The sequence below is a fragment of the Capricornis sumatraensis genome, chromosome 9 (genome assembly GCF_032405125.1).
Source record: "Capricornis sumatraensis isolate serow.1 chromosome 9, serow.2, whole genome shotgun sequence".
NCBI classification, from domain to species: domain Eukaryota; kingdom Metazoa; phylum Chordata; class Mammalia; order Artiodactyla; family Bovidae; genus Capricornis; species Capricornis sumatraensis.
In genome coordinates this window covers 10,901,019-10,914,410 of record NC_091077.1, presented here as the reverse complement: position 1 = coordinate 10,914,410, position 13,392 = coordinate 10,901,019, and the positions used below count along the sequence as shown (strand labels likewise).

At 37.9% G+C, this 13,392-nt stretch overlaps 2 protein-coding genes across 2 annotated transcripts; both read left to right on the top strand.

Annotated features, from left to right (window-relative positions):
• The first annotated feature begins 803 nt into the window (after nt 1–803).
• Nucleotides 804–1,796, top strand: LOC138085633 (olfactory receptor 7A17-like). Its single transcript, XM_068980095.1, has one exon. It carries the CDS (start codon nt 807–809, stop codon nt 1,794–1,796), a length of 990 nt encoding a protein of 329 aa, XP_068836196.1. The 5' UTR covers nt 804–806.
• A 10,309-nt stretch (nt 1,797–12,105) lies between these two features.
• Nucleotides 12,106–13,053, top strand: LOC138086549 (olfactory receptor 7A10-like). The gene has a single exon (XM_068981380.1). The coding sequence runs from the start codon at nt 12,187–12,189 to the stop codon at nt 13,051–13,053; it is 867 nt and encodes a 288-aa protein (XP_068837481.1). The 5' UTR covers nt 12,106–12,186.
• The last annotated feature ends 339 nt before the right edge of the window (nt 13,054–13,392 follow it).

The following is a 13,392-nucleotide window of genomic DNA, read 5'->3' as shown; positions in this document are numbered from 1 at the left end:
TACTTATTTTTTTCCCCTAAAACCTGTCACCAGGTATATGCTTTTTGTTTGCTAATTTATATTCTTTCTTTATTATTTATCATTGGGAGTCTCATCAGCATCTTATAATTTTAGCCCAGAATACAGTCAATCGTTGTAGTTTAATAGTTAATTTAAGTCTGACTCTTTTGCAATCTCATGGACTATAGGCCGCCAGGCTCCTCCATCCATGTGATTTCCCAGACAAGAATACTGGAGTGGGTTGCCATTCCTTCTCCAGGGGATCTTCCTGACCCAGGTATTGAAGTCTCATCTACTACATTGGCAGGTGGATTCTTTAGCACTGAGCCACCTGAGAAGGCCAAGACACAGTATTCAACATAAATTCCTCAAATGTATGAAAGAAGTTTGCATTTAAACTGTGTAATAAGATTACCTGTTGGTGGAAAACCTGCCTATGGGAATTTCTATTCACTGTTGTCACAGCTTCCCTGGTGGATCAGACCATAGAGTTTGCCTGCAATGCAGGAGACCTGGGTTCAGTCCCTGAGTCAGGAAGATCCCCTGGAAAAGGGAATGGCAACCCACTCCAGTATCCTTGCCTGAAGGAGTCCATGGATGGAGGAGACTGGTGGGCTGCAGGCCATGGGGTCGCAAAGAGTCAGACACGACTGAGCGACTGAACTGAAATGAATTGATTACACTTATGATGTCACAGAAGGCCATTTAAAATGACTGAATATAATTTACAGCATTTCACTATGTTAAGGTCTATATGTGTAAAAATTAGTCATTTTTCTTTCTGTCCTAGTAGTGATCACTACCACATGGTACCAGGCAACAACACACAAATTTCAGAATTTGTTCTTCTGGGATTTTCAAAGGAACCAGCATTGCAGCCCCTCATATTTGGCCTTTTCCTCTCCATGTACCTGATCACTGTGTTCGGAAACCTGCTCATCATCCTGGCCATTATCTCAGATTCCCACCTCCACACCCCCATGTACTTCTTCCTCTCCAACCTGTCCTTTGTAGACGTCTGCTTCGTCTCCACCACTATTCCAAAGATGCTGCTGAATATAATAACTCAAACCAAAGTCATTACCTATGAAGACTGCCTCACCCAGATGTATTTTTTCCTACTGTTTGTACAGTTGGACAACTTCCTTCTGACAGTAATGTCCTATGACCGCTTCATAGCCATCTGCCACCCTCTGCACTACACAGTCATCATGAACCCTGTTTTCTGTGGACTGCTGGTGCTGATATCATGGCTAATAGGTGCCTTGAATTCCTTGTTACAAAGCTTACTGTCATTACGACTGTCTTTCTGTACCGTCTTGGAAATCCCCCACTTTTTCTGTGAATTCAAAGAGATGATCCAACTTGCCTGTTCTAATACCTTTCTCAATAATGTGATGATGTATTTTGCAATTGGGCTGTTTGGTGGTGGTCCATTCACTGGGATATGTTACTCTTACTCTAAGATAGCTTTCTCCATAGGTGGAATCTCATCAGCTCGGGGGAAGTATAAAGCATTTTCCACCTGTGCATCTCACCTCTCAGTCGTCTCCTTGTTTTATTGTACAGGCTTAGGAGTGTACCTAAGCTCTGCTGCTACCCATGGATCACACTCAAGTGCAACAGCCTCTGTGATGTACACAGTGGTCACACCCATGCTGAATCCCTTCATCTACAGTCTGAGAAATAAAGACATAAAGAGATTTCTAAGAAGGTTCTTTGGGATGGCAGCTATAAAAGGGCCAATTGTCCTGAGGCTGAAGAAGTGTCAGTTATTACAGCACTCAAAGCATTAGAGGCAGAAATTATGATTCTTGATCAGATTGCAGAAAGAGCTGTTATTCCTTATATATATTTCCTGGTCTTTCTATTTCTTTGATTTCAACTTCTTCATGTAATTTAAGTAAGTCACTTAATTAAGCTTTCTATTCTGTCTGGTAAATGTATATCTTTCCTTACTTCTCTAAGTTTCTTTTTTCTGAAATTGGATAAGAAATATTTGAAAATTTCCATGTATTTCATGGGAAAATTTTTTGTTCCTCAGTTTTTCCCTTTAAATCAGAGCTATCTTCCCAAGTAATGTTTTTTTAATTTTCCATAAAGAATTGTCTTGAGTTGTATCACTCACATAGAAAGACCACACTTAGCAGCTAGAGTAACCTATATAATTCCATTGAAGAGTGAAATCCAAACCAGTTTGTTATTTTGAGTCTTTCATTTTTTGTCTATATCATAACATTATTTCCATGGTATCTTGATAATATCAACTTTATTCATACTATTTGAGTTTTATAACTGCTCTTCTGGGGTTATATGCTGCTTGTTCAACCAGTATCCCTAGTATCTACCATAGTCATCTATTAAAAATCATCATCAAATGTGTATCTCCCAGTAAAATCTATATTGAAATGCAGATGGGAATAAATAGACTGACCTAATATGGTCTTTGTGCTCCAAAATAACTTCTAATGGTGACTGTAGCAATGAAATTAAAAGACTCTTGCTCCTTGGAAGAAAAGCTATGAAAAATCAAGACAGCATATTACAAAACAGAGACATTACTTTGCTGACAAAGGTCCATATAGTCAAAGCTATGGTTTTTTCAGTAGTTATGTATGGATGTGAGAGTTGAACCATAAAGAAATCCAAGCACTAAAGAGCTGATGCTTTCAAACTGTGGTGTTGGATAGGACTCTTGAGAGTCCCTTAACAGCAAGGAGATCAAACCAGTCAATCCTAAAGGAAACCAAACCTGAATATTCAGTGGAAGGACTGATGCTGAAGCTGAAGCTCTAATACTTTGTCTACCTGATGTGAAGAGCAGAGTTATTAGAAAAGATCCTGATTCTGGGAAAGATTGAAGGCAGGAGAAGGGAATGACAGGATGAGATGGTTGGATGGCATCACCAACTCAATGGACATGAGCTTGAACAAATGCCAGTATATGGTGAAGGACCGGGAAGCCTGGCCTGCCACAGTCAATGGGGTCACAGAGTCAGACATAACATCAACTGAACAACAGCAACAGTATGGTCCTATTGTCACAGATAACTTTAAATATGTCATAGCAAATTTTCAACCTTACATGTAAAAGAATTCTATCTATACATCTACTCATTGAAAAGTGGAAAATTGGTGTCCAAGAGAGAGGGAGTCTATACATTGGAGTTAGTGATTGGTTGGTGTGTTTTATAATTGTTTTCCTGGATCACTCAATTTTAACTTTAAAATTTCCTGTCCTGATTACAGTTATGACTCCTCTGTTGCTCTGAATGAAGGATCTTCACTTTTCTAAATTTCATCATAACCACTAAAGAATCATGAGCAGTGAATGAACAATATCAAGCTGAACCATTTCATATGTCCTTCCTCCTCAGGAATCTTCAGTCTTCATGATCAAAGGATGCCTCACAAGCAAGCTGAAATTTCTACTTAGTCATGTGATTCCAGATCACCATTTGCTTTGGCACAATGTGCATATCCTTCCAACCATTCCAAGTTTCTTAGAACAGAACTTGAATTTCCTCATTAAGGAGAAACCAATGAACCAACTGATAATCTAGTTATCTGAAACGAGTTTAAATAATAATCATGAATATTGTCCCCAAATCAAATGTATGCCAAAAATAAAAAGCAGTAGATTGTTATGTGTGCTCTCATTACTGTTTGCTTTGTTGTTTCAGTTAGCTGTTGCTGCATAACAAGATATTCTAAATCATATAGTTTATTACAATGCCTTTTTTATCAAGTGAAATTATATAGCTGGATGTGCTCTGATCACTATTCAGATGCTCATAAGTCCATAAAGCTGAGTACAACATTGTGTACATTGTGTATGATTCTATCATCCCAATGTGCTCACTCCATACCTGTGTGCTCACCTCACATCAATAAATTCAAGAATAGTAGATTTTCAACAAATCCCCAAGGGATGAACCATGCTATTTATATCTATATTAGATACTGGTGTGTCCCGCATGTATTGTCTTGATTCTTTCCATACATGAGATTTCTCAGCCCAACTACAAACTGCCAGCTTCTGGAGTCCTTTGCCCAAGAGCTTCATTTGACAATCAGCTTTGCCTGGTCTGCCAACTAGCATCACTATCTAGTAGTTGCAGTGAAATAATACCCCCTGCAATGTACTTCTTCTCATGCAGCAAATCCATACCTGACCTCTAGAAATTGATTAATATTTCATGCAAACACATAAAATATTACATATTTTGCTGCTTCTATGTTAGTCTTTTCCAGGCAAGTTGTTTCTCACATCTGCATTCATGACTCTCATTGAGAAAGACATATCTGTCTTTCTTTATGTTTCAAGTTAGTTTCTCAGGCATCATGCCTCCCCTGAGGTGGAACAGGTCAATGCCATATGCAATGTTTTGTCCTGTGATTTCTCCCGACATGCCCGGGGAACTAGATGCTGCATAAATAAATATTAAAAAAAAAAAGTTCGCTTGGGAGACTTGACTTCCTGCTTACTCACATATACCCAGCTGTGCAGGAGACTAAGTTATTACACGCCCATCCAGGAAACTGACATAAACTTCATGACAAAGGGGTGGGGAGAGATTGGAATAACAGCAGCCAGGACTCTTGAAGGGCATCATAGATAAGCAGATTCTAACAATGGCATCATGAATTCTATCAGGAAATGTTCTAAAACTGTTGACGGTTGTAGGTATCTAAGAATGTGTTAAAAAATTGAATTACACATATAAAATTGGTGAATTGTTGTCTCAGTGCACCAGCCCCAAGCATCCAGTATCATGCATCGAACCTGGACTGGTGATTCGTTTCATATATGATATTAGACGATCCAGAGGGATGGTATGGGGAGGGAGGAGGGAGGGGGGTTCAGGATGGGGAACAGTGTATATCTGTGGTGGATTCATGTTGATGTATGGGAAAACTGACATAATATTGTAAAGTAATTACCTCCAATTAAAATAAATAAATTTATATTAAAAATTGGTGAATTGTATGGCATATGAATCATATCTCAATAAAGCTATTTTTAAAAGTTCAAAAATCTTTAAAGAAGGAAAAAGGAAACTACAGTCCAATATATTGGGTGAATATACATGAAAAATTTCTAAACAAGATACTTGTATCCACAAAACCAAGTTTTGTGGAGCATTAAGTGGATCATAACCGAGGATCACATGGGATTAATCTCTGGGACACAAGTGTGGTTCAACAAAAGCAAATCAATCAATGTAATATACCATATGAATGGAATTAAAAGTAAACATCATATGTTAATAACCATAGATGCAGAAAAATCATTTGATAAAATTCAACATTCTTTAGTGATAAAAATTGTGCCAAAGTGAATATAGAATGAATGAACCTCAACAGTAAAATGACCATATATGAAAAGCCCATAGATGACATTATAGTGACTGGTGAAAAATTGAAAACATATTCTTTAAGATCAGACACAGACAAGAGGGTCCACTCTTATCACTTCTATTCAACATAGTCCTGAAAGTTCTAGTTAGAGTACATAGGAAAGAAAATAAGGCATCCTAATTGAAAAGAAAAACATTAATTTGTCTGTTTGAAGAAGGTAAGTTTCTCTATCTATCCATCTATCTATATGAAAACCTAAAGGCTCCATTAAAAAGCATTAGAACACATAAACAAATTCAGTAACTTTGCAGGATAGAAAATCAATATGTAAAAATCAATTATGTCTATATACACTACAATGAACAATCTAGAAAAGAAAACTCTCAATTACAATAGCATCAAAAAAGATGCAAAAATATTCAGAAATCCATTTAACCAAGAGGTCAAATTCCTATACACTAAACCATTTTTAAGACTTTCATGAAAGAAGTGGAAGTAAGCACAAATAAATGGAGCAATATCATATGTCCTTGGATCAGAAGAATTAATATGCATAAATGGTAGACAACAAATTAAATAATTACTTTTCCTATATTAGTGTACAGGGACATCACAATCTAAAGCACATTTACATTTATGAAATGAGAAAATTTCTATTGTCTAGAAAGTGTGAATATCCCCAAATTGAATTTAAATTTCCTCTTCTACTTAAGATGAGATTACAACACAGTATGTCTTTCCCCAGGGGAAGTTAAATGAATAAATTCAGAAATGTAATCTCAGTTTCTTGAACCAAATTTTATTGGCTAAATGTCTATGGTGTTGGTGGTGGTTTAGTTGATAAGTCGTATCTGACTCTTTGTGACCCTACGGACTGTAGGCTTCTCTGTCGATTGGATTCTCCAGATAAGAATACCGGAATGGGTTGCCATTTCCTTCTCCACCTGATCTTCCTGGACCAGGGACTGAACTGGTGTCTTCTACATTGTAGGTAGATTACCAACTGAACCACCAGGGAAGCTGAATAAATATCTACAGCAAATTCCTAATGCAAATGTAAAATTACCACATTAATGATTTAAACAAACACATTTGTGCTCCTACAATTCTGGAGGTCAAAAGACTGAAATGAGTCTCATTGGGTAAAGTCAAAATGATTGTGGTACTGGATTTCTTCTGGAAGCTATAAGGAAGAACATAACTACTTTCCTATTCTGAGTAAATATTATAGAGGAAAAAAAATCCAAATGTATACCTTATGATTAACAAACATTTCAACGTGAAGGATTAAATGATAATTCTTAACTTGTGATATAATTATGAAATTCCAAATGATTTTGGACAATGTGGCATGAAACTGAGGTGTGCAGAGCTCAAGGTTTATATCAAAAGAATAAAGTTCTCCTTGTCCTTGTTAAAGAGAAGAGCAATTTTCTCTAGACATCAGGGGCTGTGACTCTACTACAAAACACTTTATAGACTCAAGGAATCTAATCTATGCAAGTATGTAATGTAGTCTTAAATTTGGAGAAAATCTTAAGTCAGGATTGGGATGAGGTGCTGGAAGATTAGACTGAATAATTCAGAATGTACCCGAGGAAGAACTGTGATAATAAACTGTGGATTCTCTTGACTCTAACCTGGTCTCTTGGAAACCCAGAATCTCCAGGACATTCCCTTTCGTATTCAGACTAATGTCCCCCTGGGAAAGCATTTGCTTAGGGTTTGGAGTAATAAGGCAGAAATGTGCTGATGAGCAGACAAGCGGAGCTATAAACATCTCCTCTGCTGCACCCCTCAGCCTGTACAACCTTGGCCTGCAGGGGGCGTGGTAGTTACTCTTGGAGTCCTAAGTCTGGCTGGGAGACTCTTGCCACTCTCCTTCCTGCTGTCTTTTGAGGAGCCAGAGCTTCAGTCTCCATCATTAACCATCCAGGAGGAGTTCAGAGTTCCCCTTATTGACCTTCCTCTCAGAGTTCCCAACCAGGTGAGTTGGTGAGTCCAGGAGGTACTGCAGAAAAAGATAAGAGAAAGTCAAATCTAAGAGCATATCCTTGAGGTCACCTGATAGCCACTTGCTGGACCCAATGCTAAGAGATTTCTAGTTGTTTGCTTTTCTGATTAACAAATTAATATATTTATTTATCATGCTGAAGAGGGACGTGAGCGTGAACTTCACAGGCGTGACTGTTGACTATTAAATGAAGTTAACCCATTAGAGTCAAGAATGGCTGGCATACAGTGCTTCTAGTAAAAGCAGGACTTATCTAAGGGGTTTTGCAGAAAAAGGAAGTAAATACAAAGCATTTGGTGTGGAGGTAGTCCAACAAATTGTGGGTATTTCTTTTTTTAAAAAATTTTTAAGATGGGCTACTTTTGAAACATTTCTATATTTGTAAGAAAGATCCAGACAGGATACTTTGTAATAAAAATTCATGATACATTAATGTCACATTATCTCTGTTTCACTTTGGGTATTCAGATAAAAAATATCTTTGAGAATTAAAAAGCAGTATGCTAAATAGCTTTATTTTGCAATTATTTTTCTGTGAAGCTGAATACTATCTATGGATTACTTTTTCATTTGTATTCTCTATTATAGTCTATACAAAATCATTACATTTGTGTTGGAAGTGTTGGAGATTTTTTTTTTTTTTTTTTACTTTACAATACTGTATTGGTTTTGCTATACACTGACATGAATCCACCACAGGTGTACATGAGTTCCCAACCCTGAACCCCCCTCCCACTACCTTCCCCATATCACCTCTCTGGGTCATCCCAGTGCACCAGCCCCAAGCATCCTGTATCCCGTATTGAACCTAGACTAGTAATTCGTTTCTTACATGATAGTATACATGTTTTAATGCCATTCTCCCAAATCATCCCACCTTGTTTTTGATTACATTGTTCCAAACAAGGAACTGGAGTTTTTCTACTAAATCTCTGTTTAAAACTGAGTTCTTTTATGAATGTACAAGTGTATATGTAAGGGATTCTGAGTGTTTATTCATAGTGTGTGGTCGAATATATCACTCAGTCTATTCTGTTTTCTCCATATTTTTCCTTACTGAAAAATTGAACTGTCACTTTAGTATTCTTGAAGATCTTTGATAGAAACAAAAATGAAAGTGAATATTCTTCTGTATGTATGGAAGCGTGCTCAGTCACTAGGTCATCTCTGACTCTTTACAACCCTATGAACTGTAGCCTTCCAGGCTCCTCTGTCTCTGGATTATCCTTACAAGAATATTGAAGTGGGTTGCCATGCTATCCTCCAGGGACTCTTCCCAAACAAAGGATCAAATCCTCATCTCCCGTGTCTCTTGCATTGCATAAACTTATATGAATCAGTATATTTTAATATAGGATGAAAATAAAACCAGGCACTGCACTGCTTCTTCCACGAGTTTAAAAGACCTTCCCATATATCCTTACATTTCCAAGCCAGAGACCCATGATGTTACTGTCAAATTTTTATTATATAATTTTGCTGTATGAGTTAGTTTTGGATGCATTCTCATTCAATTTTGCTTCATATGGTTGATTCAGTTCAGTTCAGTTCAGTCATTCAGGTTGTGTCCGACTCTTGGTGACCCCATGAACTGCAGCACACCAGGACTCCCTGTCCATCACCAACTTCCGGAGTCCACCCAAACCCATTTCCATTAAGTCGGTGATGCCATCCAACCATCTCATCCTCTGTCGTCCCCTTCTCCTCTTGCCTTCAATTTTTCCCAGTATCAGGGTCTTTTCAAATGAATCAGCTCTTTGCATCAGGTGGCCACAGTATTGGAGTTTCAGCTTCAGCATCAGTCCTCCCAATGAATATTCAGGACTGATTTCCTTTAGGATGGACTGGTTGGATCGTCTTATAGTCCAAGGGACTCTCAAGAGTCTTCTCCAACATCACAGTTCAAAAGCATCAATTCTTTGTGCTCAGCTTTCTTTATAGGCCAACTCTCACATCCATGAGAGTTCATGACCACTGGAAAAACCATAGCCTTGACTAGACGGAGCTTTGTTGACAAAGTAATGTCTCTGCTTTTCAATATGCTATCTAGGTTGGTCATAACTTTCCTTCCAAGGAGTAAGTGTCTTTTAATTTCATGGCTGCAGTCACCATCTGCATTGATTTTGGAGCCCAGAAAAATAAAGTCAGCCACTGTTTCCACTGTTTCCCCATCTATTTCCCATGAAGTGATGGGACCGGATGCCATGATCTTATTTTTCTGAATGTTGAGCTTTAAGCCAACTTTTTCGCTCTCCTCTTTCACTTTCATCAAGAGGTTCTTTAGTTCTTCTTCACTTTCTGCCATAAGGATGGTGTCATCTGCATATCTGAGGTGATTGATATTTCTCCCGGCAATCTTAATTCCAGCTTGTGTTTCTTCCAGTCCAGCGTTTCTCATGATGTACTCTGCATAGAAGTTAAATAAGCAGGGTGACAATATACAGCCTTGATGTACTCCTTTTTCCTATTTGGAACCAGTCTGTTGTTCCATGTCCAGTTCTAACTGTTGCTTCCTGACCTGTGTAGAAACCACTAATTCTAGTCTAATTGAATTATTACCAACACTCTCTACATTATAAATTCTTTGTTCTTTTTAAACTTCTTTTCCTATAGATGTATAATCTATATATAATATATACATTTGCATATATATTAAAGTATATTTTCATATACATTTTAAAAATTTTATTTTTACTTTATTTTACTTTACAATACTGTATTGGTATTGCCATACATTGACATGAATCCACCACGGGTGTATACAAGCTCCCAATCCTGAATCCCCCTCCCACCTCCCACCCCATATCATCTCTCTGGATCATCCCCATGCACCAGCCCCAAGCATCCTGTATCCTATATTCAAATAAATAAATAGAATTATGTGCATGTCATACACACTCTTTATATTTTAGTGCAGTCTTATTTCTTCCTTGTGTCCACTGTTCCTTCTTACTCATTAATACCTCATGGACTTTCCTCCAGTCCACTAGTGTTTTGCTCATTCAATATTTCAATGTCTGCCTAATATTCGATGCTATGGCTGTGCTACTCACATTTTGAAAACTCCTGGATACTCTTTCACACTTTCTTTCATCATTTTCCCCTTTGCACATTCATCTTGCAGGGTCAGCTTCCTATTTATTGTTTAAACACTTGCATCAAGCAGATTTTTCTTTGCCCTGTCATCCACAGGACTCAACGTGGAGACTCATCACCACTGACAACCATTCTTTTGCAAATAAGAAGGTGAGGTTAATCTTTTTGCATATATTGTCAACCACCTCAGGAAGATAAATGCAACTCTTCCCATTATTTGGGTAAACATGTAAAAATATAGAATGATTAAATTGCCTCTTATAAATAGATACTATGTGGTAGATCCAAGATTTGACGAAAGGTTTCCTAATTTCAAAGGTATGTTTTTAATACAATTTAGAAGTGTATTTTACCATTTCCCTTTAAAATTCTTTCACTATTTTTGTATATTGTACATTTCCATTTGCAAGTTCTGGGTTTATTCTCTCCACTGATTTTTCTAGTGGGATGTTGAATTGATAGGATGACTTGTTATCCTAAAGATATAACTCTTTTTTTTTCAATCTGAAGATGTATATACATATATTTCCTGGTGGCTCAGACAGCAAAGAATCTGCCCCTAATGCAGGAGACCTGGGTATGATCTCTGGGTCAGGAAGATCCTCCCCTGGAGAAAGGAATGGCTGCCCTTTCCAGTATTTTTGCCTGGAGACTTCCATGCACAGAGGAGCCTGGCAGGCTACAGTCCATAACGTCACAAAGAGTCAGACATGATTGCGAGACTAACATATATATATATAGATAGATAGATGTATATGTGTATATATATATATTATACACATATATTTGCTTTATTAGTTATTCTGAGCATCAAGCAGATGTACAGAGAGCAAGGAACGATACATTGGATGATGGAGTCCCTGTGTCTTGAAGTTTTAGTAATAGCACAGAAGTCACATTATTTTTCAGCATCCTCTGACACAACCCTTTATCACCCTCCCTCTTACATTCCCCTGAACACTGGCTTACTTTTGAGCTTAAATATCTAGAAAAAGATCTTCAGTATCATTGCAGGTTCTTTTACCTACAGGACATGTACATGACCTGATAAGCTCTTGTCACCTGTTGTGTCTTCCTTAAATTCTGTTTTCAAACATCATCTAGTTAGCAGATTAACTGAACTCTCCGTGAAAAATAAGTGCCATCCACTCACTTTTATACCTGCATCTTTGCTTTATTCATAGCACCTAACACCACCCAGCGTGGCATATATTTGCTTACAGTCTTTCTCTGTGGTTGGACTATAGGGATTTTTAAAAGGCGAAGTCCAAGACAAAAATTCATAGACAAAGAAGTCATAGAGACCCATTTAACAGGAAGAATTCCATAGCAAATATATATATTGGCAACCCACTCCAGTGTTCTTGCCTGAAAAGCTCCATGGACAGAGGAGCCTGGTGGGCTCCAGCCCATGGGAGTTGCAAAGAGTGGAACACAGCTGAGCCAATTAGTATGCATGTACACACACACACACACACACACACACACACATATATGTAGCTTAACTTAAAAATATTAGTTGTAAAATTCCACCTATTTTAGTAATGCCCATTTGTATGAAAATTAGTCATATATATATATATATTTTTTTTCTTTCCTAGTTGTCACATCAATATTATGGACCTAGTAATAATACACAGATTTCAGAATTTCTACTTCTGGGATTATCAAATGAACCAGAACTGCAGCCCCTCATATTTGGACTTTTCCTCTTCATGTACCTGATCACTGTGTTTGGAAACCTGCTCATCATCCTGGCCGTCAGCTCAGACCCCCACCTCCACACCCCCATGTACTTCTTCCTCTCCAACCTGTCCTTTGCAGACATTTGTTTCACCTCCACCATCATCCCAAAGATGCTGTGGAACATCCAGACTCACAGCAAAGTCATAACCTATGAAGGCTGCATCACCCAGGTGTATTTTTTCTTACTGTTTGGGGGATTGGACGTCTTCCTCCTGACCGTGATGGCCTATGATCGGTATATGGCCATCTGTCACCCTCTGCATTACATGGTCATCATGAAACCCCGGCTCTGTGGTCTCCTGGTTCTGTCATCTTTTATTATGAGTTTCCTATATTCCCTGATGCAAAGCTTAATGGTGGTGCAGTTGTCCTTCTGTACAAAACGGGTAATCCCACACTTTTTCTGTGAAGCCAACTTGATGATCAAACTTGCCTGTTCTGACACCTTCATCTGTGACATGGTGGTATATTTTGTATCAGTGGTGCTGGGTGGTGGTTCCCTTGCTGCTATTCTTTACTCTTACTCTAAGATAATTGCCTGCATAAATGGAATCTCATCAGCTCAGGGGAAGTATAAAGCATTTTCCACCTGTGCATCTCACCTCTCAGTTGTCTCCTTATTCTCTTGTTCAGTCCTGGGCGTGTACCTTACCTCTGCTGATACTCACAGCTCACATTCAAGTATGATTGCCTCGGTGATGTACAGTGTGGTCACACCCATGCTGAATCCCTTCATGTACAGTCTCAGGAATAAAGACATTAAAAAAGCTCTGAAAATATTTGGGAAGGAAACTAATAAAGAGTTAAGTGTCCTGGGGCTGAAGAACTGCCACTGATTGCAGGGCTTAAAACTCAGAGCCTTCAATGCTGAATTTTTAAAATTTCATTTTGAAGGTAGAACTTGCTCTTTGTATTTATTTCTGGAATTTTTATTTCTTTGGGTTCCGTTTATCTATACAAGTTAATTCACTTTATTAAGCTTGCTTCTCTCTGTGATATTGAGAGTTTTCACCTTTGTTGCCTTCCTATTATTCCTAATTTATTTGCAATCTTGAAAAAGAAATATTTGGACATTCCCATTTATCTCATAGGACTATATGCAATTCTTCATAATTTTTCTCAAATGAAAAATGTAATCCATGCAATATTTCCTTAGGTTTCCTAAGACTACTAGG

Coding starts and splice junctions, on each gene's coding strand:
- LOC138086549 (XM_068981380.1), top strand. CDS start 12,187: ATGTACCTGATCACTGTGTTTGGAAACCTGCTCATCATCCTGGCCGTC.
- LOC138085633 (XM_068980095.1), top strand. CDS start 807: ATGGTACCAGGCAACAACACACAAATTTCAGAATTTGTTCTTCTGGGA.